The 21,579-nt window shown below is 41.8% G+C and overlaps 1 protein-coding gene across 1 annotated transcript in view; it reads left to right on the forward strand.

Annotated features, from left to right (window-relative positions):
* SORCS3 (sortilin related VPS10 domain containing receptor 3) overlaps window positions 1-21,579 on the forward strand; it is a 602,186-nt gene that overhangs the window by 574,135 nt on the left and 6,472 nt on the right. Inside the window, exons 20-25 of the mRNA XM_068549046.1 lie at window positions 3,901-4,034; window positions 12,304-12,427; window positions 14,059-14,171; window positions 17,919-18,050; window positions 19,809-19,908; window positions 20,866-20,971. Of these exons, the coding sequence (XP_068405147.1) occupies window positions 3,901-4,034; window positions 12,304-12,427; window positions 14,059-14,171; window positions 17,919-18,050; window positions 19,809-19,908; window positions 20,866-20,971 (709 nt within the window). The remainder of the gene's footprint in view (window positions 1-3,900; window positions 4,035-12,303; window positions 12,428-14,058; window positions 14,172-17,918; window positions 18,051-19,808; window positions 19,909-20,865; window positions 20,972-21,579) is intronic.

Consider the following 21,579-nt stretch of genomic DNA (forward strand, 5'->3'; position numbering starts at 1 on the left):
TGGGACAGAGTCTGGAGGAAACTAGGTGCAAACTTCCAAGAGTCCTCTCCCCATGGAGTCACATAAAACATACATAATTCCTCCAGCAATGAGTTGTAGCAACACATATGAAGGGCTATTTACCAGAGAAGTTCACTGGAGACTCAGCGCCCGTGGCTTTTATTGGGGACTGGTCAAGTTGCCATCCTCTGCCTAGGGTATACCAAAATTCCAGACTCCCCGAGGAAAGCATTTTTTCAGAATAAACCCTATCATTGGTTAAAAAACAAAAAAACAAAAAAACAGTCTAGGCAGAGTGAACCACTCTTATCAGCTCACTGTTGACTGGAAACACTCCCAGAGCCAAGTTCCCAGATGCCAGCAAAGGGCCACAGGTCTTTCTAAAGATGATGATCTCAGGTCAACATCAATGTTTTTCTGCACAGTGTGCAAAATGCCACTTAGGTCAACATCAATGTTTTTCTGCACAGTGTGCAAAATGCCACTTAGCACCCAGCCTGGCACATGATGAATGTTACCTGCTCTAGTAACTACTAAGTACTTCCTATTCACTTTCTACCTGACACTTCTGCTGCATTTAAAAATGAAGACAGAAAAAACATTTTCTTTCCTCTCTTCCAACGACCTGCCCTACCCATGTTCCTAATTCTGCCAAGAGTGGGCCTTGCCTGCCAGGCACAGTGACCAATGTATTTCAGTGACAAAAAAACACAACAGCAGGGAACAGGTTTATACTGTGGGTTATGTGTGTGAAGGAGGAAATGTCCCTTGAAACTTTTATCGTGCTCATAATTCCCTCCAAATCAATCATGGCTGCATTTACCAGCCAGTTATTATAGTGGAAACTGCTCTTGGCCTCATCTTGGGCCATTAGTTAACAAAGGTAGTTGTTAGCCCCCCCATAATAACCAATCTCGCACAGATTATTAGATTTTTATCAAAAAGAGCACTCTTTGACAGTGAGGATTTTAGGAGTTTGCTGTGTTCCCTCCTGAATCCCTCAGCTCTCTTCTCCCCGATCCATGGTTTACCTGTAGATTGAAGTCTGGAGCTTCTGGCTCAGGTTCTTTGCCCTGAAAAGCTGTTTGATGTTGTTCCTTGAGATTATATTTACCCAAATGTACTTGTCCTGAAGCTGGCATATATGTGGCCGTGCTTGATGGTGTTCTAATTCATGGAAGCCCCACCCCTTTTGTGTTTGGCATGAATTTAGGGAGAAGGAGGTCTCATTTTATATTTTGGGGTATCAAAGTACCCAACAATGTAAGCCCTGGTTGAGCTGAAGCCTCTGAGTGACCGAAAGCTGAGAAGTCTGTCCAGGGCCACGAGTCATAGCGACATCACTGAACTGTGGAAAAGCCCAGGGTTCCCATGAGCTGGCCAGGGGAATGGGCTCCATGCATTTTGAGGGAGAGAGATAAGACAGCAGCGTTATCTAAAAAATAGTACAAATGAGCTTATTTACAGAGGAGAAACAGACTCACAGACATAGACTTACGGTTACCAAAGGGGAAGAGGGTGAGGGATAAATTAGGAACATGGGATTAACAGATACACACCACTGTATGTAAAACAAATAAGCAGCAAGGATTTATTGTGTAGCACGGGGAACTATGTTCAATATCTTGTAATAACCTATAGTAGAAAAGAATTGAAAAAAAAGAATATTTATTTATACGTATATGTGTATAACCGAATCACTTGGCTGTACACCTGGAACTAGCACAATATTGTAAATCAGCTATACCTCAATTAAAAAAAAAAAAAAGAGGCATTGACTTTGAGCATAAAAGGGTCCCCTTTCCCAGCAGGAGAAGAATGAGGGATGTGAACCTGGGCATGAAGAACAACTCTGAGGTGTTAAAATAAGACCCAGATTCCTTATCTCCCTCTTAGGACATGACCTGGCCAGGGCCCCTTTCCCATTACCTCATTCTCTTCCACATGATCAGTAACACACAAACAGCAAAGAGAGATAAACCAGAAAAACTCCTAAAAATGAGTAAATAAAGCAATGAAAAGTAGGCGGTATTTTCTCACACGTGTGTGTGTGTGTGTGTGTGTGTGTGTGTTTATTCTCACCAACAGTCAAACCATACCAAAATAATTAAACAGATTGACTCATTGAAAATAATTAAACCTTCGGCCAAATGTGTATCTGAAGTGACAGGTTTGAAATTATTTGTTGAAAGAAATCTTGAGGGGCCGTATGTCTGGGGTCAGGTGAGAGAGCAGTAGACAAAGAATATTTTCACGCTGTAGATACACAGATTCACTTGTTGATTGTTCAGGAAAATACCATCTGGGAGGTGGCAAGCCAGTCTGGCTAATCTCCTCACCCAAACATCAGTCCCTGTCCAAACACCTTTTATCCCAATATAAATTTACTTACGACATAGGAGGTACCCGGTGAGACTCAGAACGCCCACTCTTCCAAGAGGGACTTCTACACAATGATACACAGGAACGGCGATGATGTGGTGGTAGTGGTAGTGGTGGTGGTGGAAACAGTGTCAGCACATAATTAATTATATGATACCTTTAAAATCCACGCATCACTTTCATATGTTCTTATTACTGTAAGGAAGGCAGGGGACAGCATAACAGTCTGTGTAGAGTCAAGGTTCTGTAAGATAGAGGAGAAGGTCATACAGCTAAAATTAAACAGGAGCAGAAGTGAAAAGTATCCACCTGTTTTCTTCCCTTTAAACTGAGCTGTCTCCAAAATAACCCAAGACATCAATAGTGAAGGCTGGGTGACCTGGAAAATGTCCCACCCATGAGAAGAACTCAAGGCCCCCAGGCTAAAGAGCTGTCCATGCTACGGCTGTGACCTTTAGTCACTTTAGGTCATCAACACTATCATGGTGGAAACCAGGAAAATGTGCTCTGACTTAGTGTGGACGGATAATTAGAAGATTTTAATTGGATTTGGCTAAGTAGGAAGGATATAAGGAAGGGAAGAAAGGGAGGAAACGAGGTAGGTAGGAAAAAAAGAAAAGAAAAAGGAAAAATTAAGGGGTAAGGATGGGGGAGAAAATCCCACAGAGTTAAAAAATAACCAATCTAATCCACAAAGGCAATGCTGATACACTAACATTTTCCAGCAGCGTTTTCCTCTTCTCACGTTATTTTGGAAATGAATTAAATTAAAATCCTCACTTAGTATGCATAGGGTGGGTTCCAATCTATTCTCTTACTTGCTAGTTTAGAACCTGAGACTGCTTACATCAGTTTTCTGAGGAAGAAAAAAAAAATAGAAGCTTGGTCACCTTTTGGCAAGCAGCTTTTTAAATTATTATTTGGGAACCTGGCACTTATTTCTCCTTCAATTTAGGGAGATGGGCTTTTTCCTTTTTATAAAACAGCCTTGCGAGCTGCTGAATGACACCCACTGAGTGTTGCAGATGACAGGCACAATGGCCGATTGTTGAACAAGATGGGACCAGTTAACAATTGAGGATCATGGCGGAGTCCTCCATGCAGTGCACTGACCCCCAATCACAATACAGGCTAATCGGCAGAAATGCAAGAGACCACTCTTTATCTTCCTATTTATTGACGAAGTGTCCAGTAAACTAGCTTTGTCCTTGGGCTGAAGGTTCATAAGCATTTGAGGTTGGGCTCATCGGATGGAAATTAAATTCAGATGTCACTGAAAAAAATCTGAAGCCCGATTTGAGTTCCCTGTTATACGCGGGACTTCATTTCAAGTACACACACACACACACACACACACACACACACACACAACACACATACTTCTCAACATCTGTGAGTTTGCAATCCTTGTTTTCTTATAGGTGATGGTAATAGAGGTTAAGATTAAGAATCTGGGAGTGTGATTGTTTGTTCATTCCAGGAATAGAAACATTGACATTGTTCTTCTTATTCCCTTAGGTCCTGTGGAGCGCGTGCATCTCCGAGTTCCATTTGTTGCCATAAGAAATAAGGAGGTCAACGTCAGTGCAGTTGTGTGGCCCAGCCAGCTGGGGACCCTTACCTATTTCTGGTGGTTCGGCAATAGTACAAAGGTTTGGCCCTTTCTGATTGGTGTCTGCTTAGGTCTATACTGAACGTTCCCATGTTCCAACTTCTGTGTTGACGTTGCGGCGGGGGCGGGGGGGGGGATGTGGGCAATAGGGGATACTTAATGAAGCTATGAATCCACGTAATTGAATATGACATACCCTCCTACAGCAAGTTCATTGGTATAACAGGGAACATTCAAATAATCCTGAGGAGGAAAGGGTACTCAGAGAATCTGCACAAACCTGGTTGTTCTTGCTCCTCTAACCAACATCTCTAATATTGATGTTGCTCCCGTTTGCTCTAATCCCAGCCTTTCTACTCACCCGCTGTGTGACATGAAGAAAGTCATTTAACATCTCTGAAATTAAGTGACACCATCTGTGAAATGTGAATTAGATATCTAAATGCAGGGCAGTGGAAGTCAAATGGGGTAATAATGCATGTAAAGCGTCTTTAGCAAGACCTACTAGGTGTTCTGTTAGGGCCGGGTACTGATGTTCTTCTTCTTAGGCATATGGTACTGATGTTGCCAAGGCTCAAAGAAAGGGACTTAAGGGCCAAACTCTGGACTTTGCAGATACTCCCTACTCCTGGCGACTGGTGATGTTGAAGCTTTTTCAAGAGTAACCACACTTGTACAACAGAAGCTGGGAGCAGTTTGGCTGAGGGTTCCTCAGCTTAAGGACTTCATGTTTTTCGCTCTTCCTGTTTCTGTCTTTGCATTTTCTTTAGTCATTCTTGATGTGATTGGTATTGCTCATCTTAGACCTTTACTTTAAAAAAAAAAAAATTATGAAAGATGTATCAGACTCAGAAATGCTGGATATCTAAAGAAAGGGGAAATAAATATTCAGTTGCCGGTGTAGTAATTCCTTTTAAAAAGGAATGGAACGATGCCAGTTTTGTTTGTTTGTTACGAGATGACCAAAGAGAACTTCAGCTCTTGCATGATAAGAGTGGGAGATGATTCATCCCTGCTCTTATTTTAAATTAAAAAAAAATTTTATTGAAGTATAGTTGATTTACAATGTTGTAAATCCTGCTCCTTTCTAGGGTGGTAGCATGATGCGGTTGAGAGAATACGGACCTTGGGGTCAGAGAGACAAGGGTTAGGTTTCTAGCACTGCTACATGTTTGTTATGTGAGCTTAATCAAGTGATTTGACCTAAATTTAATTCACTCAACAGCAAACTGGAGAGAATAATGCCTGCATCATCTCGATTTTTGTGAAAACTAAGTAAGATACTATGTATCTCCCTGGCACAGACTAGTTTACTCACTAAATGGATGCTTTCTATTTTGGTATAAAAACTGACAGGATGGTTTGATAAAAGACTGAATTAGATTTATGGACCCAAGGGACAATTTCTTGTTTGCATCATTTGTGCTGTATACTTTCAAGTTCTTAGCATAGACTATGATGCTTTTGCATTTCTGGTGTTATTATTCACCAAGACAATAGGTAAGGAGGTTCGTTAATGAGATTCCCCATTTAGTATATTAGAGAAGTGAAGCTGCCTGCGTGAGATGAGCATCCTACGGTCAAACAGCTGGTTAGTTGTCGAGCCAGACCTAAACCCAGGTCTCCTAACTCCCATCTACCATGTACCCCCCAGCCCCAGGATGCTTTCTCTGCATCGCTCTGTTTGGAGGTCACAGACCCTAAAATTCTGCTTCAAACACCAGCAGACATACGTGGTGAAAGAAAAAGAGAAAATCTTCTGGGAGGAGAGCATCAGAAAGAGAAAGATTTTAAGTTCATTTCACCTCTGAGGATGTGAGGTTTGGGCTGTCCAGCCAGGGAGTTCTTTTCTGTTAGTGTTTGTTCACCTGTTGATCTTTACTGGGAGACAGCTGTGTGTAGGGAGGGCAGTTCTTGGCCGTCATGAACCCAATGATTTACTCAACAGCCCACAAGGAACCGAAGACAGTGTTTCTCTATAGCACCATTTTTTTCTTTGGGTGTTTATTCTAAGGCCTGAAATACCAGACAGAGTCTCATAAACATTTGATCAACAGAGAAGTGGGCAAAGTGATTGGAGAGTCTAGTTTCTATTTCTCTAACAATTATCTGTTAGTTTGAACAAATCATCTGATCTGAAGCTCAGTGTTGTTTTCTCTAAATCAAGGATACTGATATCTAATCCATGAACATCATTGAGTTATTATTTGAAATATCTTTCTTTCTATCTATCATCTATCTATCTATCTATCTAATCTATATTATGAGAGGGAAAGTTTAAAATTGCAGAATGGCATTATGGTTTTATTTTTTTAACTGAGGATGACCTGAAGTACTTCTTAGGTTAGGAATTTCCATCTATAAACTTGAGCATAAAGTGCTGTACAAATACCCAAGATCTCAAAGGTCTTACTAGTTGGTTTTTTCTTCCCAAAGAACCAAGAGAATGATAGTACATTAGAGGCATTGGAACAGAGTGGTTTTGAAATGAGACAAACCTGGGTTGGGGTCCAGGCTCAGATTCTCCTTGCTGTATGCCTTTTGTCAAATCAGGTAATTTCTCTGTGCCTTAGTTTTGTTCACTGTGATGTCAGAATAAGACTGGTAGCTACTACACTCTAATACTGCGTTGAGGATTAAGCAAAGAATGACGTTTAAGTGCTGAGAACACATCCAGTGACTGTTGTGCTCATCCTTGGCATCAATGGCATCTACATCTCAGTGGCAAATCTGACATGGTTCTAGAGGTTTCCCTCCCACCTTCAAGCATGGTTATTCCATCCATTTAAAAGAGGTACATTTGCAGTGCTTTTGCTAGCACCATGACAGAAACACATCAATGTGGCCATGGTGCCCAGAAATTGATCTAGTGAGCATTGTATTTTCTTGGCAAATGAATGAGCGTCTTTGGGTGTCTTGGTGAGTGCTCTGAGTGTCGAGCTATGTGGTTACCTTTAATGAACAAACCGATCTGTAAAAGGAGCTAATACTAATTTTGAGCATTTCTTTCTAGCATTGGCCTTGCACTAGGCTCTTCATATATGTTATTTAATCCTCAGAACTTCACTGATGAAGGAGAAATTATCCCCTGTGTATGTGTATGTGTGTGTCTGTTTCTATGTGTTGTGACCAGGTGAATTGGATTGGACAGGTTTTCCCAGGTGGTTGAATTAAATCAACCTCCCAATAAGAATCAGTTGATTCCCCACAAACCTTTATAGCCAACCCTCTGCTTGGTGCCCTTAGGAATAGAAGAGCACTTAAAATCTTGTCTCTATCTTCAAGGAGATTACAATCCTGATGAGAAGGCAAGATGAACACACACACACACACACAATGATCGGTGAGCAAGTGTGATGATGTACGAATAAAGAGAAGAGAGCAAGCATTCCTGAAGTCCAACTATAGGCCCATATACCTACAAGTCTATCAGCGGGAGATGTGAAATTGTATCAGTAGCTCCGTGGATCTTTCTCAAGAACCTGTATTTTGTGCTAGATCTTATGAGGAACACAAAGCAGTATAAATTCCATTTGTTGCCCTTAAGAAACAATCTATTCAAGAAGATGAGGTTAACATCCCAAAATAGATACTGTAAGGAATGGTAATAGGAATGTAACATTACTGGCCCAGCCAGGCAGCCTAGGGGGTGATGGATGCAGGGCTTCTTGGTCTTGGAGCAAGTTGTGTATGAAGCTGGTCCTAAGCTGGCGTTGAAGGAGTGGTAGAATTGAGACCAGAGAGGAGGGGAAGGGATTTGTGCCCACTGGTAAGGCTTTGGGCATGTTTGTGTTCTGTGTAGACAGACACTACCAAAGAGGGATTCATTTGGGGAGAAATTGCATAAAAAACTAAAACTGGGGAGGATAGATGACAAACGGCTTTGAATGACATAACCGGATGTGTTTTAGTTTGTCATAGAAACTTAGATTTAGGATAGGATAGTGGAAGATAGAACCAGATTCATGGACAGTGATATTTTCAACAATGAGATACTTTTGAAGAGTTTTTAGAGGGGTGTGTGTGTGTGTGTGTGTTTGTGTGTGTGTGTTTGAGGGAATTGTTTTTCCCCAAAACTATAAATTTTCAAAATACTCCCATAGTCATAACACATATTTAGGTACTATTTGCTTTATTTATTTTTGGTCTTTTTGTGTATTTTAGACTTTTCTCTCATGTAGTTCTCATCATAGCATATCCACAATTATGTATCTTGCCTTCTCCACTTCATAAAGTAAAGCACTTTCTACATATGTAATCTGCTGAAGGTTTTAAGTGAGGCAAGTGTAGTGATTACATAGTCTGTCCAATTTAGGAATGGAAGGTTTTGTGAAGGTATACATTTAAATTGTGGGGATTTTATAATATTTGATATTAACTTGACTTACTATGTATTGGGAATCTGGTGTAGGCTGCATCCAAACATTTCCCTGAAGCTCCCTGATCCATTAGTCACGTGGGAATCTCCTAACTAGTTACTCAGAGCTTCGTTGATGTCTTGCTGGGCTTAGTGGATAATACATGACCTGTTGCACATGAGGGATCCTCTGTGGGCAGGGATGCAGCCTGCAGCCTAGGCAGGACGTGAGCCTTGCTGTGGGCTGGCCCTGCAGCTTGGACAAAACACGGAGAAGTCAATTGGCCGCCTGTTGGATTTGTGGGGCTCTAAAAGGCCAATCTGCTGAGATTAACAGAGTTCTGGCTTAATAAATGTGTCTGCTTGCCTAATAGAGTTAGTAAATGAACCTTAAAATACTTGATTTAATTTAGTGTTGTGCACTAGACATGGGTGGCCAGTGAAGAACTCAAGAATCCCGTGGAGTGTTCCAGCTTTGCAAGGAAGGTGAAATCAGCCATGATGTCACAACAGCTGATGAAAAACAAAAGCAATTTGGAAAACAAAATTAGCTTCTGCCATTTCCCTAGGGTGGAAGCCTGGGGCCTGTTACCTGGGGGCCAAGTGTTCACATTCAACACAGTTTGTTTGCTGTGGCTCAGAGCCCTGACTGGCTGGTGGGATGGCACGCTCCCTCCCACCTCAGATGGCATTCCCTTGTCCTGCAGACTTGCATCCTTGTTTGGTTCCTGGATCTGCTAGGAAAGCAGCCAGACAGAGAGGAGACCAAATCTTCTGGGACAGGAGGAATTCCACTCCTCTTAGAAAGGGATGTCATTGCCTGGCACAGCACCATCACCCAAGCCTAAGATAAGGCGAGTGTGCAGAGAAAGGAGAACGGGGGCCATGTAGACCCCTGAGAGCTGAAGAAGATGACATGGTAGTCGTGCAGATTCCCTGAAGAGACAATGTGGAGAAAAGTATCCTGGGGCTGAGAGCTGGGAAGAGATTAGAGGTAGCTGAGGGCAGTAACCAAAACGGAAGGACAATGTGATATAGTTATGGTCAGAGAGAGCAATTCATGGGATCAAACAAACAAACAAACAAACAAAACACCACATCAATTATTCCTTTTTTGTTTTGTTTCTCTCCCAACATTTTATTATTAAAAACTTCAAACACAAACTAAAGTAGAAGTGAACATTCACATACCCACCATCTGTAGTCTGTCATTAACATCGACTGTGCTTGTTTTATCATGTCTATTTATCTGTCCATCCCTCTATTCAGCCATCAGCCGATCTTAAATTTTTGATTCATTTCAGGCACTTACATGCTTTGTCCTAAATGCTTTAGGTTGCAAATCATTAGCTAGAGTCCTTTATTTGTTTATACTTTTTCCCCCACAGGGGGTATGAAATGTATCAACAATGAAATTTACAGATCTGAAGTGTGTAGCTCCTGAGTTCTGACAAAGGCATATACCTGTAACCCAAACTTCTATCAAGATATATAGTATTAGCATCACTCCCAAAAGTTCTCTCATGCCCCTCGTCAATTCCCACCCCAACCCCCAGAACCAATCACTATTTTCTTCATCATGAATTAGATTTGCCTTTTCTAGAACTTCATTAAATGTAATCATACCATGTGAATTCTTTCATATAAGGCTTCTTTCATTTCTTATGGTTTGGGGACTTATCCATACTGTTGTGTATATCAATATTTGTTCTTTTATGTTCATTGTATGCATATACTATGACTTGTTTATTCATTTTCCTATTGATAAATTCTCCTAGGTTCTTTTCAGTTTTTGGCTAGTATGAATGTACTGCTATAAACATTTTCTTTTGTTTGTGGATATTTTCTTTCATCTTGACTAAATCCCCAGGACTTCAATTGCTAAGTCATAAATATAAAATGTTACAACTACTTTGGAAAAAATTATCGCAATTTCTTGTAAAACTGAACTTTTTCCTACATCGTTGCACCATTGTACATCCCACCAAAAATGTGTGAGAGTTCCAGTTGCTCCACATCCTCAATAATATTTGAAATTATTATTTTTAAAGAAAATGTAGCCATTGTGTTTGGTATATAGAGGTATCTCATTCTCCTTCCAAAGAATATGACCTAGGTACTGAAGCAGTTGAAGGTATTCTGACAGGTAAGTCATAATGAGTTGACTAGTAGGAACTAGAAAATTTGCCAAAAGCCATTCATCAATCCTATGTGTTCTGATTCCTGAATGAGTCCTCACAACTTCTAACCCAAACCTTTAATTTAAAAGATAAAGACCTAAGGCACACAGTGGGGACAAATTTTGCCCAAGGTCATTCATTAAAATAGTAACAGAGCCAGAGTATCAAGTCTCTGTTCTTGTTATACTAAAGATGGCAACTCAGTGGCACACATTCTTCCTCTGTCCGTGGCTGACATTGCCATGCTGAGCCCAACTTGACTTCAGCTTCCTTCTCAACACAGGACACTAAACAGCCACTCTTGGCCCTTGGGAGTTGATTTCCATCACAGAACCTACTTGTACCTCATCTGTTGTTTAATTAATAAGGCCACACCCTGGTGCGTATCATCACAGAGCCATAGTATGGAGAAGCATGCTTGGGCTCTGGGGTTCACCCTTAGTTAAGAAAAAGAGTGTAACTCTTTCTATCCTCACTTCTTTCTTTCATTTAGCAAGCAGAGAAGAAAGGGTGTCAGAAAGCTTAGGGCAATATCTCTAATCCTGTCCAACTCCAGCCATCAGCCTGGTCATAAAATAGAGCAATAGAATATTAAAGCCAAGAAATCAAATGATTGTTTCAGAGGCCCAGTTGAAAATTCTGAGCTAGAAAGGAATTTCAGTCTTGCAGGAGGGACGCTGTCTGAAAGCTGCCTCTCTGAGCCTCTGCAGGGTCCAGGTGCGCGGGTGTGCTGTGTGAACACTGGCCGATACCCACATTTTAAAAGGGAAACTCTACGCATCCCCAGCTGGCTACATCGTTACTCTATCCTATTGTCGTCCTAACACACAGAGAGGAGAGAGGTCTGCTCATCTGCACTTGTGACATCTCTTCATGAGCTGCCTTAGAGAAGCCTCCTACTAATATGTCTTACCTTGCAAACACCAGATAACTCGAGAGGGCACTGGCTTCAAGATAATCACTGAATAATGACCCTTCAATCGCAGAATCTGCATTCTCTTCTCTCCAGTAAGCACCTGCTTCTATCAAGATCCTAATTCCCAAGAAAAAAAAAAAATATGCTTATTCTCTTTCTTTATCCTTGACAAGTCCCTGTCTGTTATGATCAAGGAAAGAAAACAGAAAAGGAAAAAAGATTAAAAAGTGAGCACAGATATGCATGTTTATATGTTTTCCAACTTATTTAAATTGTTAGAAATGCCTTGCAATGGAAAACACAGATATGACCAAATAAAATGTCAATAATATGACCATACATCCAAGTTATATACGGATCCTGCTAGATGTAAGACTATTTGCCAAGGGCGGTTGATACAAAGATAAATAAAATGTGGTCACTTCTCTGAAAAATCTTACAGCCCGATGGAATACAGGATGAACATATAAGTGACACGGAATATTAGAGGAAAAGAGAAAAATGATCGCCTATTCCCAGAGTCACTAGGAATAGATTACAAAAGATGCTTCTACTTTGCCCCAGGAGAAGGAGTAGAATGACATGCAAAATCCAGGGTGCCCAGTCTTATCTTCCTCTCTCAGAATTAACATTTTACAGTGCATTTCAAGTATATTAATACTCTTCCTGGATACTGGATATACAATCACAGTTTTAGAAAGCTGTGCATTTTTTTTTTTTTTTCCTTTTTCAAGTTAGGATCCCTTGGGGATATGCAAATGCTATGCAGATTGGTGACAGTCTGAGATTTACAGGAAAGGAGGGAATCTGATATCCCATAAAGGACTAAATCAGTGTTCCTGCTTCTCTCTTTTAGCCCCTCATCACCTTGGACAGCAGCATTTCCTTCACGTTCCTAGCCGAGGGGACCAATACCATCACTGTCCAGGTGGCTGCTGGGAATGCCCTCATCCAGGACACGAAAGACATCGCAGTTCACGGTAAGCCCCGTGATGCCCCTTCCTGCCCAGCCAATGCCCTCCATACACCATAGCAGCAATCGCCGACTGCTTTGGAAATGCCCCAGGGCATAGGAAAATTAGGTAGGTCCACAAAAGGTATCCAAACCTACTTCTTACCTTGTTCTTGAATAGATACGGAGGTTGTTAGAGAAGCAGATCACGGACAGGCATTTCTTGTCTTCTGTGATGTGTCTGCATCAAAACCTGATGGTCTCATTAGACAGAGATGTATCATAAATTGAAGGAATGCTGAGCTGGAAAGACTATCATAGAAGCATCTAGATCTGATGACCTGCCAAGGTATCTGTCACACACATGTGGCATCCATTCTTTGTTAGGATGGGGACCAGTGATTTCAAAAGCTGGAGGAGGCATGGTCCCTGCTCTTGAAGAACTCACAGCTTAGGTACTGAGGTGAGCTACACAGAACTGATGTGTTTTCTTTGTCGTTTGAGATTCTGATCTTTGACCGCAAAGGCTGAGACTAAGGCTGAGAATAGAAAGACAGAGCAAGGCAGGAGAGTGGTAAATAGGGCCACCATTCTGTTCTCAATCCTGGAGAACTACTCTTAATTATTAAATTTCTTTTAAATCAAATTGTGCTTCTACCACCATCCCACAAACCTCCCACATACCCTAAAAACAGCCACTATACCAGGGTTTTCCAGAAAGTTGTGCTGAGTGAGGTATGTGACCCTCTGACTCAGTCTATATTTCTTCCACCTCACCCCAGGTGAGTGCCTTTTCCTACAAGTCTGCAAACTTGAGGCTCAGACTCTCTCATCGGGCACCTGGAAGACTTTAAGTAAACATTTTTATTGGAATGTAACTGGGAGTTTGGGGTTATTAGATGCAAACTATTACATTTAGAATGGATAAACAACAGGGTCCTACTGTATAACACAGAGAACTATATCCAACCTCCTAGGATAAACCATAATGGAAAAGAATATAAAAAAGAATGTATATATGTATATAATTGAGTCACTTTGCTGTACAGCAGAAATTAACACAACATTGTACATCAACTATACTTCAATTTAAAAAAATTTTTTTAAATACAGAGAAGTGCACAGATCATAAGTGCTTTAGCTTCATGAATTATCACAAAGTGGACAGACCTGTGTACCTACCAATCAGATTGAGAAACTGAATGTTACCCACATCCTAGAGTTTTGACCTGTTTTCTAACCCCCTGAGGCGGTTTTTCTAGCAGGATCCATGGAACTAAGGGAAGGATAAGAAAAGGCTTCATTCTAATCTAGCCCAATTTATTAATGCTTTATTGTTGCCTCTGCATGATACCATCTACAGCAGCAAAAGCCCCCTTCTTCTGGAGTTTCACAATTTTCTTGCATTGCAGATAATGTTCATTTACAAGAAGAAGTCCTTAAGATTTTAAAAACAAACAAAAATGGTAGGAGCACAAATTTACTTCCAGTCACCAAATGCCACTTCGTTTTAGAAGCCAAGAGACAGGCTGAGAGGAAGGAATTTGAGATGAGGCCACATGAAAGTCTGTGCCCTTTTCCTAAAGCACAGTGATCATGGAGTCCCCTTGCCTATCACACCCTCTCTCAGCCTCACTCACACACGCTCTCTCCTTGCAGAATACTTTCAGTCCCAACTCTTATCGTTCTCTCCTAATCTGGATTACCACAATCCTGACATTCCGGAGTGGAGGCAAGATATTGCCAGTGTGATCAAGCGGGCTCTGGTGAAAGTAAGTTGGCTTTTTCTTTGCTTAAATGTTTATGAATAAAGAACAAGATGCTGTGGTCCAGAATACGTTTTCATGGATGCAAACCACCATTCTGCAGTTAAGTAAAGATTATTTCTCTGTGAAAAGAGAGAGAGAAAAGAAGAATGGGGGAAGTGAAAGATGGGAAGGAAAGATGGAGCGATTAGGCGGAGAGAGACAGAGACAGAGAATCAATCCGGTGTTGGAGGATGGGAAATTAGCCCCATCTTAATCCTAAATTTTTCTAAGACAGGAGATTGACCCCTTTAATGAAATGATGGCTGGGCGACTCATTGAGTCTTTACTAACATCATTCATTTGGCTGGCTGTTTGCCCACCAAGATTTGGGGTTTTTTTGTTTGTTTGCTTTTGTTGTTGTTTTTTAACCACTCAGACTTCAAGACTCCCACTGACCATATGTGGCCATCAGAAGGCTGCAGGTCAGGAAACAGAGCATGGCAGCAGACTCTGGGGTTATAGAGTTTGCCCAAGGTCATATTTTCCTTAGACAAAGTTGAAAGTTGAAAGGGTTTTGTTAACCCTTTGCTCAGACCTAGGCACTGGACTATAATAGTGAATAAAACATGGTCAATTCAAATGTAGAGATAAGTCTAATATGCAGCTAGTTCTATGGTAGAGGCATGGCCAGCATTTCAAAAGAGCACAGAGAAAAGTGCAGTTCACTCTGTCCAGGAAAGTTCAGGCTTCGCACACATTTGTGATTCAGTAAATACTTGTGAACTATTAGAATAGTCTTTGGAGGGGATACTTGAACTCTGTTTTAAAGGATAAATAGTAGTTAACAGAGAGAAGATGATGTCTTTCAGGTAGAATGAACAGCGTGTGCAAAGCCAGGCTCAGTGGAAAGCACAGCATATTAGGGACATGGCAGTTTAGTGTAGCTAATCTATAGGTTATAAGGGTAGGTGTGAATGATGTTGAGCAGGGATGGATTGGTCAGTTCGTAAAGGGTCTGAGAAGCCAAAAGGGGTTTGACATACATCCCGTAGGCTCTGGGAAGTTATTCTTTCTTTATTATATTGCGTTGGCCAAAAAGTTCGTTTGGGGTTTTCCGTCAGATGTTACAGGAAAACCCGAACGAACTTTTTGGCCAACCCAATGTAAGTAAAAATTTCTGACAATAGATTTATGTTTCAGACACCCATTCTGGTGGCAATGTAGAGGATGGGCTCCAGAGGTGGGAAAGTGAATAGTGTAGGGGGAGATTTCACAAAAGATGACCAGTTAAAAGACTACTGTGATCCTGAAGAGGGACGATTCAAAGGCTACTTAGGCAGTTGAGCAATAGAATTGGTGACTAATAAAATAAGAGTGTGGATGAGAGGGAGGGAGAAACTTTCTGATTTTCAGAGTAGGAAGGAGAGGGTTTTCCTTGCCATTGATCAAGATGGTGACTGTGTAGGAGAAACATGCTTGGGGAACAGTAATCATTTGGTCTTTCATATGAATTTGCAGCACGTGAGAAACAACTGGATGAAGATAAGCAAGAGAGTTGAAGATATGGATTGGGGATCACGTGAGGTTTCCGTGGGAGGTAGCAATGTGGGAGCTGAGGCTGTGGGGCTCTGTAGATCCCCCCACCCCACCCTGAGAGGGAGAGGGGGCGGGGCAGGGATGGATGCTGACGCTTCCCAAGGCAGAAGAGGAAGATCCAGGCAAGGACATGGAGAAGGAGCTGCCAGGAAGGAAGAAGCACAAATAAAAGAGAATGATATGAGAGCATTCCTGTGGGCAGTTGTCCACAAGAAGAACTTCACCTCACATCTTTTTATAAAGGGATTGTTCCTAGAGAGGGATGAAAATGAAATTGGTCTTGTATGCCTTCGACTGTGAAACATCCAGGATTGTGTGGGATTTTGTATGACCGGAGTTAGGTCCCTCCAAGGTCCCTAGCCAAGTGACACACCCTGAGACCACTCTTCCCTGGGACACAGGGTCACACCAGCCACAACACTCAGAGGCGCGTCCCCTTCTCTCAACTGGGTGATTGTCTGACCTCAGTCTGGTCTCTGAGACTTACTTCCCCTGGCTGGTTAGGATAAGGCCATCTTGCCTCCCAGTAGGAAACTGAGACATCTGGCAAAGCCTCTTCAGGCTGCACGGGGATGCCTCCCCACTTTGGAGGGCTTTTCAGGCTTCTGACTGTCGCTTGCTAGTTCTCTGCAGGTTGGCACTCTCTCTTTCCTGCATCACATTCCTGAGCGTTAACTCCAATCTCTAGTTCCAAATAAGAATCAGAGCTGAGCTAAGGGGAGACAGCCCCTCCGCTTCTATTCAATCCAGTGTCTATTCTTTCCTCCAGGTCAGGCATCATTTGGAACAATGAGGTAGCCACAGAGTTCGCCCCCCGCCCCCCTGGAATGTCTGGGCAAACATATAATAAGAAGTTATCAGAGAAAAGAATGTAGCAGACAGACATACTCATATGTTACTGTGGACATGATCTAAGTTCCTTTCATGGTAATCTGGAGGTGCTGGGGGCAAGAGACTGACACGGAACAGGTCACTGCAGACGAGGTAGTCAGGGTAGACTTCTTGGAGGAGGCAGGTGTTTCAGCCAAGTCAAAAACTCTATATATCGTATTTGGATTTGACAGAAGAAGAAGTTTTGTTCTGGATATAAAGACCTTCCAGAGACACATAGGAAAGAACAGGCCTACTCTTTACACAGGAGAACTCAAAAGAGTTTTGTTTTCTTAAGGAATTTGCCTTCAGACGGAAGCTTACGTTTCGTTTTTATCCAAAAACAATATAATCCTTTTACTAAACACTCAGGAATAGAAAAATTCATTTACTACTTCGACATCTTAACAGAACTTTTAGTGCTTTGTTTTATTTTTTATGTTTATTTTTTATTTTTATAGAGTTGTAACCAAAGAAATGTGAGGTAATAGATCAGGATACAGCTGCTGTTAAGTGTTTTTCCATGTTGCCTCCCTGTTCTAATTATCATCTTAATGGTAGTATAACCATTATTTACTTAACTTTTTAGAATATTTGAGTCTTTCCCATTTATTTGACATAAATAATGTTCTGAGTGTTTCTTCCTCCATATGGCTTTTCCTATATTTTGGATCATTTCTTTAGGACAAACACTCCAAGTTACAGTTACTGAATGAAGGGTCTGAATATTTTTATGACCTTCCAGTAAGTCTTTTGAAAACCAAATCGGCAATATGTATCCATTTTTAGTGCTGCCAGCAACAATTGAGGAAACCTCTTAATTGAAGCCTCACCAGTATTAGCTACTGTAACTTAACAAAAAATCCTGCTTTAGTAAGTGAAAACAAGAGCTGCTTTGCTCTTTTTTTTTAATTTGCCTTTTCCCATGTTTGTTTATAACTTCCTATTCTTCATTTGCAGCCAGTCTGTTCATGTTTTAGCCAGAAGCTCTAGTCCTCTTAGTGTAGAAAAATGGAAAATATGGGAGGAGCTTTTGCCAATATTGCCAGCAAACAGTATTTTGAAAATCACTTGTAGTAGTATTTTGGTTTCAGTACAAATGTATATAAGAGCAGAGGAGGAAGTAAAACTAATAATTCTCTACCTAGCAGTTCGAGGGGAAAACAGAAAAGAAGCCTGGATATATATTGGAAACTGTGCCTTAAATGCTGCATTTAAAAAAATGTATAGTCCATATCCTTGTTATTGACTTGGGGAAGGCTGGCTCCTCCAGGACCCCATTCTTTGGTCTGAACATCTTTGCAGGTAACCAGCATCCCAGAAGAGCAGATCCTAGTTGCCGTGTTCCCTGGCCTCCCCACTTCTGCAGAGCTCTTCATCCTTCCCCCCAAGAACTTGACAGAGAGGAGGAAAGGCAATGAAGGGGACCTGGAACAAGTAAGTGAAAGAAACTAACTTGGTAGGAGACTTGCCTCCACCTCATAATCTAAGGGGACACAAAGTATTTCCAGCCAAAAAGTGAGATGAGCCCTTTCCTATGGGTCCATCAGACTGTCACTCTTTGTCCAGCACCCAGGGCTTTGGAGAACAATCAGCCTTACCTAGAATAAACACAAATGCATAAACACTGGAGCATTCAGCTACACAGGAAGGAAGAGTACCCCTGAAGTCATTCATTCCAACAGTTGCCATTCCTGCAACTTGCTCATGTCTCCCACCCAATGACTTGTTCTGGGGAAAAGAGATGGGGGAGATGAAGAGAGGAACTTGAGTTTCCCTGTCTATTTCTGGGGAAATGTACTTCCTGTCTTTAAAGATCCTAGTCAGTAGAAGTTCTGCTTCTAGGAAGAAAATGAACTGCTTTTAAACATGTGTCTTTGGAAAGAGATGGATTGCCTCATGTTGCTTTGACTAAGGAAGCAGCATTCCCAAAAGGGATCGTGATTTACTGTCCTTATCAAATGGCATATAGTTTTTGTGATCTGCATACTAGCCTAGAAATGAAGTCCGTGGTGGTCCCATGGTTCTCCTTCTCTTCCTGCTCTTGCTGGGGTCTTAATTGGCTGTGCTTTGCTTTACTCTTCCATGCTCCTGTGATGCTAAGTTAGAAGCAGAAATAAGTGAGAAGGAGGCCGCTAGAAATCAGCATGAATCAAACACATTTGCTCCCATACGAGTTAATCACTGTACAGATGTCTTCCGCATCCCTCTGCTACCCACCTGGCTGTCACCCCATCCCCACGTCCATCCACAGTCCTCTGCGAGCTGCACAGATGCCATCACGGTCAGTTTCTCTGGAAAATGAAGCGGATCCTTGCATTGCAGGGCTGCATATTGAAATTGGCCAGATGTAAATTCAGCTTCTCAATGCGTACATCACCTTTATAAGACCTCTTTACTCTGAAATAGCAAGTGGCGTGTGTGAACTATATTTGGAAGCTCCAGTGTCCATCCATTTAGATAAATAGGTAATTACGGTGATGAATAGCAGCTGTGATATTAAGGCGCCTACAGTGAGATAAGAGTTAGGGACAACAGCCTTAGTCTGCCTCAGCTTTCATGTGGGAATTACACAGTGATTAAATCGATGTTACGTGTTCCGAGACTCGCTGGGGAAAAGTAAAGAGGAAGAATTATCCCATAAAAAGGAGGCAGCGTCTCCTTTAATGTTTGCCGCCCATTGTCTCTAAAAGAGAAACAGCAGAGGAGTGGGCTGGGGTGTATGTGCCTGCTTTAATCCTGGCAGGGGCTTCTCTACCCTGTGCATATTGCTTGTTCAGATTAAAGAACTAACGGTTGGTCAGTTGACTTTCTTTCATTGGGACCCACAACAGGTCTCTCGATGGAAAGTGACACAGGCTTAAAAGGCACTGAACTGGGAGCTGAATGAAACCTCTATATCTGTTGTCAACTCGAATTCACTAGGGTGACTGTGGACACGCCTCTCTCTGTCTCACTCTCCTCTCCAGTATAAGCGAATAATACCAGCTGTGTCCTTGGCTTCCCAGGGCTCTAGGGGCTGGGAGAACCAGATGGATAAAAATGTTCCAAAATCCTGTCCTCTGAGTGAACGTGGTCATTTCTTGCCTATTGACCCTGGTTTCTTACTCCATGAGGGAGCACGGTCACATGACGTTTCTTCCCATGCAGCCTCTCTCTCTGTCTCTCTCTCTCTTTTTTTTTTTTTCTCCCCAGATTGTAGAGACGCTGTTTAATGCTCTAAACCAAAATTTGGTCCAGTTTGAGCTGAAGCCAGGGATTCAAGTCATTGTGTATGTCACACAGCTGACTTTAGGTGAGTGCCTGTTGGGATTCGTGGGGTGGGGGTGGTGCTCTGATATCCTGGAGAGAAAAGGGAGGAGATAGTTACCAAACACTTTTCCATAAATGCCCGTAAATGGCTTTGTGTAGTGATGGCAAAGAAAGATTAATCACATCTTTCTTGAGGCTTCCTGTTAAGGTGGCAAGAAGACTTTCTTAGAAGCAGCTTTGCTATTGAATTCCTGGATGATCTTGGGGAAAAACCTACAATTTCTTTGGGCTTTGGACTTTATTATGTTTTTTTATCTATAACAGTTGGGGTTATATGAGGTAATCCTCAGGCTCTCTTAATTTCTATGATTCTCTGATTCAGTGAATCTTGGTTGGGAGACTAGATCAAATAACTTTAAAACTCTCTCTGATTTATAATGTGTAACTCTAAGTAGAAAAAGTGACCAGCTCTAGGCGGTTGATTTGTGAAAGGAATAAAAAGAGGCGTGTCCCCTTGGGCATCCACCTCTGGCTCTCTGGGGAAGCCTATGTGCTGAACGTTTCTAATTAATAAAAACTTTTCAGATGAGGAGGTCCCAAACGTACCCATGCAGCAGTGTTTTACCACAACAGTATAGAGGCAGAGATTGAAACACTCCATCAGTGTTTAAGCCAGAGTTCCCAATGGGTCACCTATGATCATGTTGACAGGCAATCGGGCTGTCTAAGAGAAAGAACATTCAAGCCCTATTCCTACGCCCCTTAGCTGCGTACAGTTTACACAAGGAGCAGCAAGTTTCCCCAGGCAGAGCAGATCCCTAAGAAGCTGTAGATCAGGGGTACCATTCTCATCATTGAAGCCAAGCTTCCTCTGCCCAGATAGCATGCAGGGCAGTTGGAGGCTGGATATAAGGACGGAGACCAGCTGGCTTCCTTTCTCCAACGGATACTCCCTCCAGCTAATAGCTTCCAAGTGAGCAAGTCTGTTCTTTCTTCCTAGCTCCACTGGTGGACTCCAGTGCTGGGCACAGCAGCTCAGCCATGCTTATGCTCTTGTCAGTGGTGTTTGTCGGCCTGGCTGTGTTTTTGATCTACAAATTTAAAAGGTATGTGCTACCATTACTCAGTTTTAATCGTGGGGCTAGATTCATGGGAGCTGATTCCTCCTGTAACCGACATTCCTAAACTCATCCTAACTAGGTAATTTTAACTGTCCCTGAAGCTCTGCTTGGCATTGGCGAAGAACAGGAAGGGTTTAGGGTCAGGGAATAAAGGAGCTTAAGAATCTGAACGCTCTTCAGTTTATAATTATGTTGAGTTAGGAAAATGAGGGGTAGCCTATGAAATCAGTTAATTCTCTTCAAGAGAAGTTGGAGGGGTTTTCAAAGCTCACCTAAGTTTCTAAAGTAAGGTCTCAAATATTTAAGAGATCTTTTTCTACAGCTTACCACCCATTCAAGGTGGTTAAGTGGAGAAAATGCAGCTGAAATCTGGTTACGCATATATGCACACACACATATTTTCTTATCTTGTATTGCTGATATCCAACATCTCTGTTTAAATTTGCATGCCAAAATATACAATTTTATACTCCTCCCTATTTTTCCTGTTTCTAGAGGGAAATTGATCAGGAAAACCAAACCCCACCCATATTCAAAAGTTATTTTTGAAGGCCAGAGGCGGGGTGATGTAATAGGATACTGATTAAAGACAA

The sequence above is a fragment of the Eschrichtius robustus genome, chromosome 7 (genome assembly GCF_028021215.1).
Source record: "Eschrichtius robustus isolate mEscRob2 chromosome 7, mEscRob2.pri, whole genome shotgun sequence".
In the NCBI taxonomy this organism is placed as follows: domain Eukaryota; kingdom Metazoa; phylum Chordata; class Mammalia; order Artiodactyla; family Eschrichtiidae; genus Eschrichtius; species Eschrichtius robustus.